The following is a 15,021-nucleotide window of genomic DNA, read 5'->3' on the forward strand; positions in this document are numbered from 1 at the left end:
GGAATGTGATGAAAGAAATTAAAGCTGAAATAAATAATTCTCACTACTATTATTCTGACATTTCACATTCTTAAAATAAAGTGGTGATCCTAACTGACATAAAATGGATTTCCTGCTAGGATTAAATGTCAGGAATTGTGAAACACTGAGTTTAAATGTATTTGGCTAAGGTGTGTGTAAACTTCTGACTCCAACTGTATTTTTTGAACATACATTGACTCCTCCTAATTTACAGTATTTCCCTCACTCGGACAACAAAAAAATTGCAAAAATTGCCCAATTTAGCGGGAGGGATGGGTGCAGTTTCTTGTTGAGTGCGGTGCTCAAGTTCAGAACGGCTGTCAGTCAAGACCCATACAGCACTGTGAAGTGCAGAGACTGCGCTCTGACGTCATTTGTAGCATGTTGCAGTAGCCAATGCATTCCAAATTAGGCACTTATTAGTAGGGTTGGGCGATATCCAGATTTTCATATTGTCATACTTTATCTCACACCGGGATTTACGTTATTACCGGCTTAGTACACAAGGTGGCGCAAAACAAAATGAAAAAAAAGCCCTTTGTGCTTCTATTACCAGAATGCTAACAAAGTTAGCACATGTGAAATATGCTAACCAGCAGAAATGAAAATAGACAAATTACAGTGTACAGTGTATATAGATAGGTAGGAGCAACCGAATGTCATTTTTGGTGAGTTTGGACACTTACAAGTGAATGTGAACAAGAAAGATTACGATAGGCCTAAACGTTAGAAATATGATGACCATGCATCGTTTTTGCAAAAAACACCTTGCTTTTTCATTGTAAGCTCATTTACTTGTGTGGCTGCCAACAAAATAGCGCAGCACTTATGTTGTCGTCTGATAAATATTAAGCTATTTTCTGCCGAATGTCTTGCACTAATGTATTTTCTGTGAATGAAAACTATAGTTGCTTGTCCATGATCACTCTATTGAAGCATAACAATACTGACTTTCAATATAAAACGCAACCCCTGTCAATACACAGCTGGACTCACCTGCTCCCGTTTTCTCCCGTTGTGCTATTTACAAACAGATACATGACTGGCTCAACTGTTCTGGAGAACTATGTAAGCTTCATAATGTAAAATAATGTCACATAAAGAACGTGATCTGCTTTATCTCCTAATGTATTGAAAATGTTGACTGCAGGTATTTACTTTTAAAAAATTGCTACAAATATGAAAATGTATTGAAAAACTTCAAATAAATAGTTTAAACGATATTGATGGTATTGAAAAACCATCCTGTCGGTGGTATATATTGTACACTGCCCAAGCCTACCCAAATCTGCCATTTTCAACCCGTATACGGGTATGAGTGTAAAAGGCTACGGAATAAGGTATTTTAGAAAACACATTGTATTTGTTTTCCTCCACTGAGGCTGAGTTGAAGAAGTGCAACACATACCCACTTGTGTGATTAGTAAGCCTTTTATCTCAAAGCATCATAATCTGTTTATATTTGCCTGCCAGCATCTTTAGAAAACCCTGATGTTGCACACTGTTTTACAACAGTCTTGCATCATATGCCAGAGAATGTATTTTATTTCTCCCACTTTTTCATAATAGAAGGATGGAGTACATTTGAATGGCCAATAACTTCAAACATGGTGACAGGCCTGTTGATCTAGTGGATTTACGGTGTAGGGGATTCAAAGGCATTTATAGTTGGACTTGGAGTATTTTGGTCTGATGGTCCTTCTTGTGCATTACGGATGGTTGTCATTAGTACTTTAATCATTCGATCTAGTTCACGTTTTATTTCAGACTGTTTTTAATTGGGGTCTGCCGGAGGATGAACATTTTTAGATGAATGTGCTTTTGTTTAAGGGCAATTCCACGGTAACAAATGCGCRGAGACTCAGATTTTTCAGAAACGGAAACCATTTATTTAAAAGTTTAACATACCTAACAACTATGCACAGGGACTACTTTTAACAATTTACACTGAACATTTTACAAAAACGTTTTTACTGGAAGAACTGTTCAGATGCAAAGTTTGGTAACAGAATTTTGGCAATATCTTCCTCAGTTTTTTTTTATGTGACCATGTTTTCCAAAAACTCTTAAATATCTGCTTCGAATTAAGATTAAAATATGTCGGCCTCCAGAGTGGCACAGCAGTCTTAGGCACTGCATCGCTAGAGGCATCACTGAAGACCCGGGTTCGATCCCGGGCTGTATCATAACCGGCCGTGATCGGGAGTCCCATAGGGCGGTGCACAATTGGCCCAGCGTCGTCTGGGTTAGGGGTCGGTTTGGCCGGGGGGGGGGGGGCTTTACTTGGCTCATCGCACTCTAGCAACTCTTTGTGGCGGGCTGGGCGCCTGCAGGCTGGCCTTGGTTGTCAGGTGAACATGTTTCCTCTGACACATTGGTGCTGCTGGCTTCCGGGTTAAGCGGGCCGGTGTTAAGAAGCGTGGTTTGGTGGGTCATGTTTCGACGGAATCATGACTCGACCATTGCCTCCCCAGCCCGTTGGGGAGTTGCAGCGATGAGACAAGATCGAAAATGGGGAGAAAAAAGGGGCTAAAATACAAAAGAATGTGGTGTCAGCTATGAATAATTTTTGGGTTATTGAACTACAGTAAGTGAAGCGGATTTACATCCGGTAATGGGATTTGATCATGGCTCCCTGATCTGTACTGTACAGAAATGCATAATTATGGCTAAGAATGCCATTCTCTTCATGGTGACATATCTTAAGTAGGTACACAAAGCTAAAAGTATGCCATATCCTTTGCATTTGGGGCTATTATTCTACATAATGGCTATTATGGTTGGTGTGGACCGGACAAAATCAAAAACCAGTCGTAGACTTCTATGTTTTACAAGTATGGATATCAAAGTAGGACACACTAAGTAGAGTTTAGTACAGTAAATGTACACTACTGGTAAAAACTCTTGAATGAGTAGAACACCTCATTAAAAGGTTTTTCTTTATTTTTACTATTTTTGTAGAATAATAATGAAGACATCAAAACTATGAAATAACACATATGGAATCATGTAGTAACCAAAAAGGTGTTAAACAAATCAAAATATATTTGAGATTCTTCAAATACCCACCCTTTGCCTTGATGACAGCTTTGCACACTCTTCGGTAAGAGGTTTTTCAACTGTATGGGCACGTTAAGTGTTTTCTTGAGGCAAGCTGGAGTTTCGGAGCTGTAGTCTACACCCCTTCATCTGTGATTGGTCAACGGTAGGAATTCTTCAATAAAGTCTTTGTCATTCAACGAGATATTACTTGTTTTCATGCGCATTTTCTCATTGAGAAATACAGCACCAAACATCTTAGTTAGATTGTAAAATTGCGCGACTAAGGTCTCCTCCGCAAAAACTCAAGAAATCTGTCAAATGTTGACATTATCTTAGATTCATTCTATTTTGAGGAAGTGTACTGGCTATGGCATCTCATTATGGACAAACAGTACTATTGCCTATTTTATTCTCATTCTTCAACCAAATGTCTTTCGAGAGAGTATGTGAGCACACTTGTTTGGCTAGCCGAGTTCGGCTAGGCGCCAGCGGAACTAAAGCATGCTGATGGCTTTAGTCATGCTTGCATACATTTTACGTAGGGGTGGTCCTGGGAATTGAATCCACTATGCTGGCATTACAAGCGCCATGCTCTACCAACTGAGCTACAAAGGACCAGAAGACAGAAAGAGGAAATAAAAAATGTTATCAGCTGAACATAACAGTATGCCATTGGAAGGGAGGATCGTAGCAGGTGACCCAACTGTGGTTTGTGACTACTATGAATTCCCTTTGTATCCAATTTGATTGCAGAAATTGCATTACCAATTTGTCTGAAAATTTGTTAGCGATTTGGTAACAGAATTGAGTTTTTATCACGTAATAATTCATAAACAAAATGTATCTGTAAAAAATACTTTACCTAATTGATAGGTCTACCTTGTTACTTCTATTCTCCTCATGAGGTACATACATTTGAAAATATTTTAAAGATATGTGTGTTTTTGGTAATGGAATCAAGGCACAAGGCAATGTTTRTTACACTTATATTTAGTTCTGCTTTCTGTAAGTTTATTGGCAGGGTTCTTTACTTCAACATTATTGTTTTTTWGTGTATTTGTAATACCTTAACTTTTTCTGGTAGATGTTTTCTAAGACCACTTTTCCATCTGTTTGACAAGTAATCAAAGCCTTTGCTTATTCCACATTTTTAGGATGGAAAATGGTTGAATTGATCGAAAATAGTGCTGAGCGATTACTGCTTTTTGAGGTTGTTTCGGTTCGATTATTAAAAAAGTAATCGTGGTTTTTGGTTTCGAGAATTTTTTAAACATTAAATGTACTTTGAGTTATGTGGATTGAACGCTGTAACAACACAGAATAAAACTATTTAATAAAAGTCCCATGATTGTAGTGTGTCTGCCCATTACTGCTTACACTTAACAATAATTTATTCACATTACTTTACTCTTAGAAAATATTTTAGTTGTGTACATTACATTTGTTTTATTTTTCTGACTTTATTTAATTTCAAGTCATCTATCTATAGAGCTGCTGTCTATGCTCTCTGACAATCACTTTTGTAGTTCTTCAATGTAAATAAGGCATAATTTTATGACTGCTGAATACCAACTATCAATCACTTAGGTCATGTATTTTCAGGTAGAGATACTTCCCGAAGCAACAGCTGCTTTCTATATCACCTCATTATCGGGCATTCTTCTGTCTTTTCTGTAGCAGGCTTAAAAGAAACACAGACTGGACAAGTAGATGCGCAATGGATTATGGTCATTGTAGTTAATTACCACGTTTTATGTGCTAAACTATGTAGAATATTGGCCTGTTAGAAACTCCCTACTACATTGCACAGTTCAGGCTGGATCTGATTCATTTCTAGAGAAACTGTACAATGTGTGCATTGAGCTCTCAGAAAAAAAACGAACAAAATGGAATTCAAATAATTGTACCGACTTTGGTCAAATAGTTGTTTAAAAACTGAAAAATAACAGGATTCTCAGTTAATCGCTCAGCACTACAAAAAAAGGCTTTCATTTGACACCCAATTTGATATTCTCCTATGAACTTCATGTTAGTGCTCATGGGTCCTTTTACATGGAAATTACCTTAAATAATTTACAGTCACTGAGATTTAGTGGCTTTCCTTCACGGGCCTGGTTTTTGACCCCTGTTGTTTAAATTCTCATTCTACCACTTGAATAAAAATGTTATGTTGTGGACATTGAAATTTGATCAACACATTTTCTGCTTGAGAGCCTTACAGAGCGGAGTTTTGTGTGTGTCTTTAAAGAACTGTTGGCTAAACCTGAAAATGCTAAGCTACAGTACACCTGCTGCTATGTCTCCATTGTCTTATAATCTACAGAACTAAGGCAATGTTAGTATTTTGTTGAATCAGAGTGTCTATTGTTTTTACTGAACAGTATTCCTTTCTGTTGGTGTTATTCTGTAATTTGATACTGTATGTTTCCAATAATGCTGGCCCATCCAGTACCAGAGGCTTAATCTTTCCCAAAGTCAGACATGCTAGGCCAGTATCATCCCATCTCCTAGTGTGGCCCTAATAGGCTGTACCATCTACCTCATCCCTTGGACCTCCAATAGTAATACTCCCACCTCCTCTCAACTGTGTGATTCACCACACTCCTCATCTACAATGACCAACAACTCCCACAGGGCATGCTGACCCCAYCCTGCGCTTCTTTTTAAAATTCCAATTTGAGGATTTTAGCCTATTATTCATACACAGCATACTGGCAGCGCCGACATGTCTTACTGGTATATTAGCCAGGCTCCCTGCAGTTAGACACTTTTTTTTAAAACACAGCATTTCCTTACAGCCACTGAACATACCGATTTGGCATGTGTTTGTCTGTTGGACATTAGGAAAATGAGATTCCAGTCTTGGAGGTGTGTTTCTGACCGATTTCGCGGTTTTGTTTAATGATGTTTGACACTGTAGACGCGGAAGCCTATTTCACTTCCTCAAAATCCCCAGAATGAATCTAAGATGACTCAAGAAATCTGTATTTAATTTTGACGTTTTTGCCGAGGATGTTTTAGTTGCGCAATTTTACACTAAGGTGATTGGCGCAGTATTTCTCAAGTAAAAAAATTGTATGACATGTCTTATGTAAACAAAGTTGGAGCTGCTGGACAGGTCTGTCTCTGTCTATGCTATCTGGATAGAGTGCAATCACCGCAGCTGTTCACCCATGTTATTGGGCAAATGGACATTGTCAAATCAAAACCCAACCTTCATTTACCCTTTGAGACGCACGGATGTTACAAACTCCGTTTTAAACGAGACTAACTTTATGACCAATTTTTGACACTAGAATAACTGTTTCTGACTGGAATCGATGCCACATAGGCCGTTTTGTTGCTTTTGATAGGCAGTCGCTCTTTACGTCTGTTAAAATATCAAACCCTTAACTATTGGTACTTTCTTTTAAAAATATTGTTCCCTGTAAGAAAGCTGCCACTTTCAGACTAATCTAGGGACTGTGAGTGTAAAAGTAGTATTTCATGTGAAATTTATGGGCCACATTGTTCTGAATGAAGCAGGCCCTCGTGTGAAATAGCTGCAGAGGTGTTTTTGCGGGGGAGTAAGTACAAGCATGTGTGCAATGTACTTTATGAAGGCATTACTCCATCACCAAGGGCCAGTTTGTGAGGAATAAAAAATAAAAAAAAAACAGTTGGTCATTAGTCTTATTCCTACATTTTTTTTTTCTTACCGAGGAAATGTTATATTGAGAATGAACAGTGAAATATTTGTTTTCTTTCAAATCATGTCAAGCCACTAGTATTGCATTTCACCACTCCTTATGGATCACATGGTGATCATGACTGGACAATTAAGAAGGTACCTTTGCACATGTCTGCATATTTAAGGTTTAAATCTAATGAAACTGGCCATGTTTCAGAGTGGGGAAGCAACTTGGATCAATCTCAGGACCAGATATATTGATACTCAAGTTGTCAAACCCTCCACACCATTATTTACATGTTGATATCAAGAAAGCAAAAGTACTGTATTTCAATAGAAAATCATGGTGACGTATGACTAGGGTTACACAATTCTGGAATCTTTCAGAAAAATCCACAGGTTTAAAGAAATCCTGGTTGGAGTATTCTGGTTAATTTGCTTATTCTGTGAATCTTCCAACTGGTATTTCTGTAAAACCTGGACATTTTGGGAAAGTGGATGTATTTTTTTGTATTTTTTTTGCAACCCTACATATGACATTGTCCTACAGTATTTAGCCAAGGTACATACTGTGTGTTTCCATGGACCAATTATAGCCAGTTAATAATTTTGAATGTTGACATTTTCTGTAATTTTTCTAAAGAAAATGCATTGCAATCCAYAGGTGATACTAAGCAGAACATTACATTAATTCTTGTCATTACATCAAGGCCATTATTTATCACTGTACACCAGTTCTGTGGTGCTCCTCACCCAGTTCCGCTGAAAATGTGGTAAATCCATCAAGTGAATACAGAAACCACCTTAAATGACGGATAAATGCTCTGCGGAGACAGAAAAGCCACAGGCCAGACAAAAGGACTTGCAGAATAATCTGTATCAGAAACAAATGATTGTATATTTACTGTGGTTGGGAGACTGTTCCTTGCCCATATTATATAGTACCAGAAGCAGAGGTCTTTAGTATATTTTCATGGCAAGTCTTTCAAATAATATTTCTTATACTCATGGATATCTTTACAAAATTGTGTGCTCTGCCAGGTATCTGTCAGTTCTCTGGTAGCTAACATTCCTCATGCCAGCCTTATGGCACCATACTAATACAGGAGGAGACCTTGTCTGTCCAAAAGTGTGAATATCCAAAAAAGATGGATCACCCATAATGGTAGTATAGCACTGAGACCTTTTATACAAAGTTCAGCAATTTGTTAAAAGGAAGCTGTATCTAATTATAAGGATTATCAAGAATAAGTTTGACGTCTATCTAAATCCCAAAATTTGATATACTGATGTGCCAATGACAATCCCCAAGGAATGGAGATCCACTGAAAAGTATATTTTGGGATTTAGTCATGGTATCCTCACATTTCCAGGACATTGGATAACCGAAGCGTGATTTGGCTCTGTGAATTTTATACAGTATTGTATATTTAACAGTTAATGGTTTCATGAATTGTTTCTTTTTCCTCTCCTCTACAGCGGCCGCTGGGGGACGGGTCAATGGTGGTGAGGATTTCTTTCAGAAGGTAAATCTCTAATCTGTATTATTAGATTATGTTTGGATTGTGTTCAAATCCAGAGGAGAGCACTTACCTTCAGGTGATGAAAGTGTCTGGTGTTCGTTTAATAGGGTCCTGGTTGCAGATACGTTAGTATAATTTTGACTTGAAACAAATGCAGCTGACACTATCGTGGCCCTTGCACAAGTCAGGCTTGTGCTTGACAGGTTGAGGCTGCACATTTGATAGGCCAATGTTGGACCACTCTCCACACATAGAGCATCTACAGACAGAGATGGATACAACGCATTCATACACACATGCATCCGCTTTGTTGTCATACTTTGTTACCATCAAATATTTTCATTTTTTTCTAAGACTCAGTTGAGTTTGTACTAGTCTGCTCTACGTTATTGCATAGGCATCCAAGTAATTGCCTGAAAGAAAATGGAAAAGTGTTTGAAGACACTGCTCCTGTTTAAAGTGCTGTTTCCTGAAGTGTTTGAACTCCCTCTATAGTATGTTAATATACTTTTAAATTAACTAAGTGATGGACATTGGTTTATTTTAGAATTCTTTGTTTATTTTCCATCTCTGGTTTTGAGGGAAGTTAAATTGCCTACTGCTGTGTCATTTAATTTAACTGTCCCTACAGCCATTTCATGTCCAAGAAATGCAAACCGGGCGCCTTCCCATAATTTTTTTTAACCATAAATTCTAGACATGTGTTTTGTCTCTAAYTACAGTGCCTTCTGAAAGTGTTCAGACCCCTTGACTTTTTCCACATTTTGTTATGTTACAGCCTTATTCTAAAATGGATTAAATAAGTACAAATCCTCAGCAATCTAAACACAATAACCCATAATGACAAAGCAAAAACAGGTTTTTTGAAATGTTAGCAAATGTATTACAAATATTCAGACGCTTTGCTATGAAACTGGAAATTGAGCTCAGGTACATCCTGTTTCCGTCGATCATCCTTGAGATGTTTCTACAGCTTGATTGGAGTCTACCAATGGTAAATTCAATTGATTGGACATGATTTGGAAAGGCACACACCGGTCCCACAGTTGACAGTGCATGTCAGAGCAAAAACCAAGCCATGAGGMGGAGGAATTGTGCGTAGAGCTCCGAGACTGGATTTTGTCAAGTCKCAGATCTGTGGAAGGGTACCAAAACATTTCTGCAGTATTGAACGTCCCAAAGAACACAGTGGCCTCCATCATTTTTAAATGGAAGACATTTGGAACCATCAAGACTCTTCCTAGTCCTGGCCAAACTGAGCAATCAGGGGAGGAGGGCCTTGGTCAGTAAGGTGACCAAGGCAGAGCTCCAGAGCTCTGACAGAGCTCCAGAGTGCTTCTGTGGAGATGGGAGAAGGACAACCATATCTGCAACACTCCACCAATCAGGCCTTTATGGTAGAGTGGCCAGACGGAAGCCACTCTTCAGTAAAAGGCACATGAAAGCCCGCTTGGAGTTTGCCAAAAGGCACCTAAACGACTCTGACCATGAGAAACAAGATCTGATGAAACCAAGATTGAACTCTTTGGCCTGAATGCCAAGTGTCACATCTAGAGGAAACATGGCACCATCCCTAACGGTGAAGCATGGGGGTGGCAGAATCTTGCTGTGGGGATGTTTTTCAGAGCCAGGGACTGGGAGACTAGTCAGGATTGAGGCAAAGATGAGCGGAGAAAAGTACAGAGGGATCCTTGATGAAAACCTGCTCCAAAGCTRTCAGGACCTCAGACTGGGGGCGAAGGTTCACCTTCCAACAGGACAACGACCCTAAGCACACAGCCAAGACAATGCAGGAGTGGCTTCGGGACAAGTCTCTGAATGTCCTTGTGGCCTAGCCAGAGCCCAGACTTGAACCCGATCAAACATCTCTGGAGAGACCTGAAAATAGCTGTACAGCAACGCTTCCCATCCAACCTATTTTTATTTTTTATTATACATTTGCAAACATTTCTACAAACCTGTTTCTTTTTCATTATGGGGTATTGTGTGTAGATTGAGGAGAGAAAAAATATTTAATAAATTTTAGAATAAGGCTGTAAGGTAACAAAATGTGGAAAAAGTCAAGGGGTCTGAATACTTTCCAAATGCACTGTATGTAGCTTATTCAATTAAACTTATCTGACATAATTGTAGGTGGTGCCTTGGCTTGCCAATTATGCTTTTCAAAAGCCACTGCCCCGTCTTCACATGCAATCGTTACTATGCCAATGTTCCATTCCAAACTATGCTGGTCAGAAGTTAAAAGGTCAATAATTGTACATTCATCGTAGTTATGTTTGGCYATAGGAAAAGGCCAATAACACAGACTGAAGTTTTTATTGAAGAATTTCCGTTCAAATGGGTCTGGAATTTCCCTGCGATAGCATGACCACCACACAGACCCAATTAATGTCTGAAAAATAAACATTGTAGACATCTGGAACGGTTTATTCTAAATAAAATGTATGGGGTGTCTGGACTATGTTGAAGTCGATGAAAATGGGAAGTCTTACTTACACCATTTCCTTCCCTCAAACACACCCATGTACCACACACACGTATGCAGTCCCTCATATATCACACAAAATGCACACAATGATTCCCCCTCCACACACACACACACCTGCACATACAGTTTTATAGTGCGGAATGCAGTTCCTTGGAAATGAGCTGCAAGTTTTTGTGAGGTCAGTAAGAGAAAAACAAAACACTCTTGCAGGCATTTCCCTGTGGTAGATCACTCTCTTACTCATTGTCTGTTTGTTTTCCGTTCAGGCCAGCTCTCAGACCAGACCCAACCACATCCATCCCCATTTTCTCTCTCCCCCTCATGCTGCGTCCAAGCATTGTTTCACACTCAGATCAGTGTATTAAACCATTTGTAATGTATTGTGATATGGACCTTTTGGTGTATTTGACTGTTGGACAACATACTTTGTGTAGGCTATTATGTATTGTGGAAACTACTTGACAATTTAACTCAAAGACCATGGACCATTGAACAGTTCGACAGGCTGTTGGACCATACGATGTTTGGACGGTGAATAGTTTGACTGGTAGATCGTGGACCATTAAACCTTTTGGCATGTTGGATTGGTGGGCTATTGGACTGTGAAGAGTTGGACTGGTAGACTATGGACCACAGAGCTTTAGTGGAGGCTTCAGTCACATTCATTTGAGTGCTGAGCCAGTCCCTCCCTCCCTCATCCCTCGGCTGTGGTTTTGTAAACAACGCCAGCTTGATATACGAGCATTGATGCACTCTGATCTGAGGCCAGAAGGATTCTACTTCATTATTTTAGAAGTACAACACCGCCCTGTAGTTTTGTGCTGTCTAGTGGGTGAGAAAGGAAAATCTTTTGATTATTTTGGTAGAGACTTGAGGGATAGCAAGGTAGAGGAAGAAAGTGAAGAAAGGGTGAAAATTAGTCATCACATCGCAATGAAGGAATTAATTGTATGATTATTTAAGTGAAGTTGCTGACTTTGCGAGGTGTCCATTACAGCAAACCATTCTAAATTGGTTGGTTCCTCTAAGTACTTGAAAACGTTTTATGTTTTAAAAAGTAGCAGATATTGTGCAGTTGCTCCTAATTTAGGATAGTCTTTTGAACTATGCACATATTAGTTGAACACCTTAAGGTAAAGGTCTTCTCCCCAAACATAATGGAGCTCGTGAGAGTTAGCACATGGATTGTTGGCACATGTTAAATTCATGCGATCAGTCTCATGGGAAGAAAACAGTGGATGGATCACTAACTAAGACTCTCAGCTGAAACAGGAGAACACCCACCCCATCCCTTTAACCCCTAAACCCTCTGTCTATCTCTCTCTCTCTCTCTCACACACACACACACACACACACACACACACACACACACACACGCACACACGCACACACGCACACACACACACACAGCTGAATCAACAGTGATACAGGAAGACAGTCCACTCCATCCATGTTGATTGCCACCGTGCCTCACACACACACAGAAAACTCTACAGAAAGTCTACACCCTCTTGAACCTTTTTGTTGCATTACGAAGTGGGATTGAAATAGATTTCATTACTCCATGATACACAAATTACTCCATGATGTCAAAGTGAGAAGAACATTCTACAAACGTTTACAAATTAATAACAAATTAAATAACWAAAATATAGTCGTTGCATAAGTATTCACCCCATTTGTTTAGGCAAGCCTAAATTAGTTTAGAAGTAACATTTTGCTTAATAAATCCCATAATAAGGAAGAGTAGCTGCAGCAGCTAATGGGGATCCATAATAAATARAAATAAGTTATATGGACTCACTGTGTGAAATAATAGTGTGTGACATGATTTTGAATGACTACCCCTTCCTCTGTGCCCCATACAGTACATACAACATCTGTAAGGTACCTCAGTCAAGTATTGGATTTCAAGCACAGATTCAACTACAAAGACCAGGGAGATTTTTAAAAGCCTCATAAAGAAGGGCAGTGATGGGTAACAATAACAAATCAGACATTAAATATCTCTTCAAGCATGGTCAAATTAATAATTATGCTGTGGATGATGTATTAAACCACCCAGGCACATCAAAGATGCAGTTGTCCTTCTGAATTGAGTTGCAGGACAGGAACAAAACTGCTTAGGGATGTCACCCGAGGCCATTTTTTAAACAGCTATGGCAGAGTTCAATGGCTGTGATGGGAGAAAACTGAGGATGGATCAACAACATTGTAGTGACTTTACCTTAATGACCTATATGACAGAGTGAAAAGAAGAATACAAATATTCCAAAACATGCATATGTATGCATTAAAATAAAAGGCACTAAAATAAAACTGCAAAAAAACACAACTTTTTGACCTAAATTCAAAGTCTTATGTTTGAGTCAAATCCAACACAACACATCACAGAGTAACGGCCTCCTTATTTTCAAGCATGGTGGTGGCTGCATCATGGTATGTGTAGGGCTGTGGCGGTCACGAAATTTCATCAGTCGGTGATTGTCAAGCAAATAGCTGTCGGTCTCACGGTAATTGACCGTTAATTATCATAAAAACATTTAGCATCTTCTGGCTTCCACACATAGCCTACAAGCCACTGATGCAGATCTACATTTTAAAAAGTCTAATAAATCCATGTAATATAGCCTGCACCTTCACAATAAATCCATTCTTTATTTTCGACAGGTCTAAAGAAGCATGATATGAAGAAAATGTAGTCTATTTCAGAAGAACAGAATAGCATACTCTGAATTGTTCTTACGTTTGGTCCTGATCTGGCTATGCCAAATGGCTGTGGGCTACACTAGTTCAATTAGAGGGATGATAGAGTGCTGAGTACCAGGGAGTTATCAAGTTTGGCAGGCTACTAATGACCATCAGCAGCATCACAGCTTGGAGAAGCCTAATTACCGTGACTAAACGGTCACATGGAATTTGACTGCCTTCATGACTGGTGACCGCCGGTGTGGRGGTAATACGGTCACAACAGCCCTAGGTATGAGTATTCTTGACATCTGCAAAGACTGGAGTTTTTTAAGATGAAAGAAACAGGATGGTTTAGCACAGACAAAATCCTAGGGGAAAACCTGTTTCAGTCTGCTTTTCACCAGATACTGGGAGAGGAATTCACCATCAGCAGGACAATAACCTACAACACAAAGCCAGATCTATACTGGAGTTGCTTACCAAGAAGACAGTGAATGTTCCTGAGTGGCCAAGCTACAGTTTTGACTTAAATCTGGTTGAAAATCTATGGCAAGACTTGAAAATGTCTATCTAGCCATGATCCCCAACATCTTAACASAGCTTGAAGATTTWAAAAAAATCATAATGGGCAAATATTGCACAATGCAGGTGTGTAAAGCTCTTATGAGACTTACCCAAGAAGAATCACAGCTGTATTCGCTGCCAACGGTGATTCTAACATGTATTGGGGGGGTGAAGACTTACCTAATCAAGGCGTATTAGGGTTTTATTTTTCCTTAATCTTTTAAAAATGTGAATTTTTCATCCACTTTGACATTCAAGTATTTTGTGTAGATCGTTGACAAAAAATTACTAAATCAATTTGAATCCCACTTTTTAACACAATAAAATGTGAAGAAATCCAAGGGGAGTGTAGACTTTCTACAGGCATTGTATACTCTCACGTGCACAAAGCACATGTGACTGTTTTTGATGACATTCCCAAAATGACATCCAGTTCGATTTGGGTTATAGCACTACGTATGTATCTGACCCTCCTGAAAGATCCAATCAGTGTAATATGTAATGAAACTGATCACAATGCTAAATGTATGCATTACTTGAAAAGGGCACAGTAGCAGAAAGACTGAAGAGTGGAACGTTAAATGTATAGTTAACCTAATTTGTGCAAATAGCTGACCCATTTGAGAGGTATTTGCTGGGCCCTTCATAAAAATAAACGCTATCCACCCTTAAAATGGTGTGTGGTCTGTCAGAAATCACTCCCATCTGTATGGCCTTGCCAAGAACCGCAACTATGGAAAGGAAGCAAGTTCCTGAACAAGACCCTATAGAGAAGAAATAGAGGGTGGCAAAAAATGTAATTGCCTGTAAAGTTTGGACTTAGGGAATCTATATAATTGCATATATCTATAAACATTTGGTTGTRAGTTTCATCACAATTATTTGACATCCCTTTAATAGGGTTTTGATCTGATTTGTATTAACTGGCTTTCCAAACATGCCTGGCCTTTACTGAGGCATACATTTCCTGATTGGATGCAACAAAGGGCAGTGATCATCTCATAACTTTTGTGTTGCATTGC

The 15,021-nt window shown here is 39.0% G+C and overlaps 1 protein-coding gene across 7 annotated transcripts in view; it reads left to right on the forward strand.

Moving 5' to 3' along the window:
* The window catches only part of LOC111977842 (protein bicaudal C homolog 1-B), a 75,336-nt gene that overhangs the window by 20,191 nt on the left and 40,124 nt on the right, over positions 1-15,021 (forward strand). For all 7 annotated transcript variants that reach the window (XM_024007567.2, XM_024007569.2, XM_024007564.2 and 4 more), the window contains exon 2: positions 8,213-8,259. In XM_024007567.2, coding sequence (XP_023863335.1) covers positions 8,213-8,259 — 47 coding nt within the window. The remainder of the gene's footprint in view (positions 1-8,212; positions 8,260-15,021) is intronic.

Source organism: Salvelinus sp. IW2-2015, linkage group LG18, assembly GCF_002910315.2.
Source record: "Salvelinus sp. IW2-2015 linkage group LG18, ASM291031v2, whole genome shotgun sequence".
Taxonomy (NCBI): Eukaryota; Metazoa; Chordata; class Actinopteri; order Salmoniformes; family Salmonidae; genus Salvelinus; species Salvelinus sp. IW2-2015.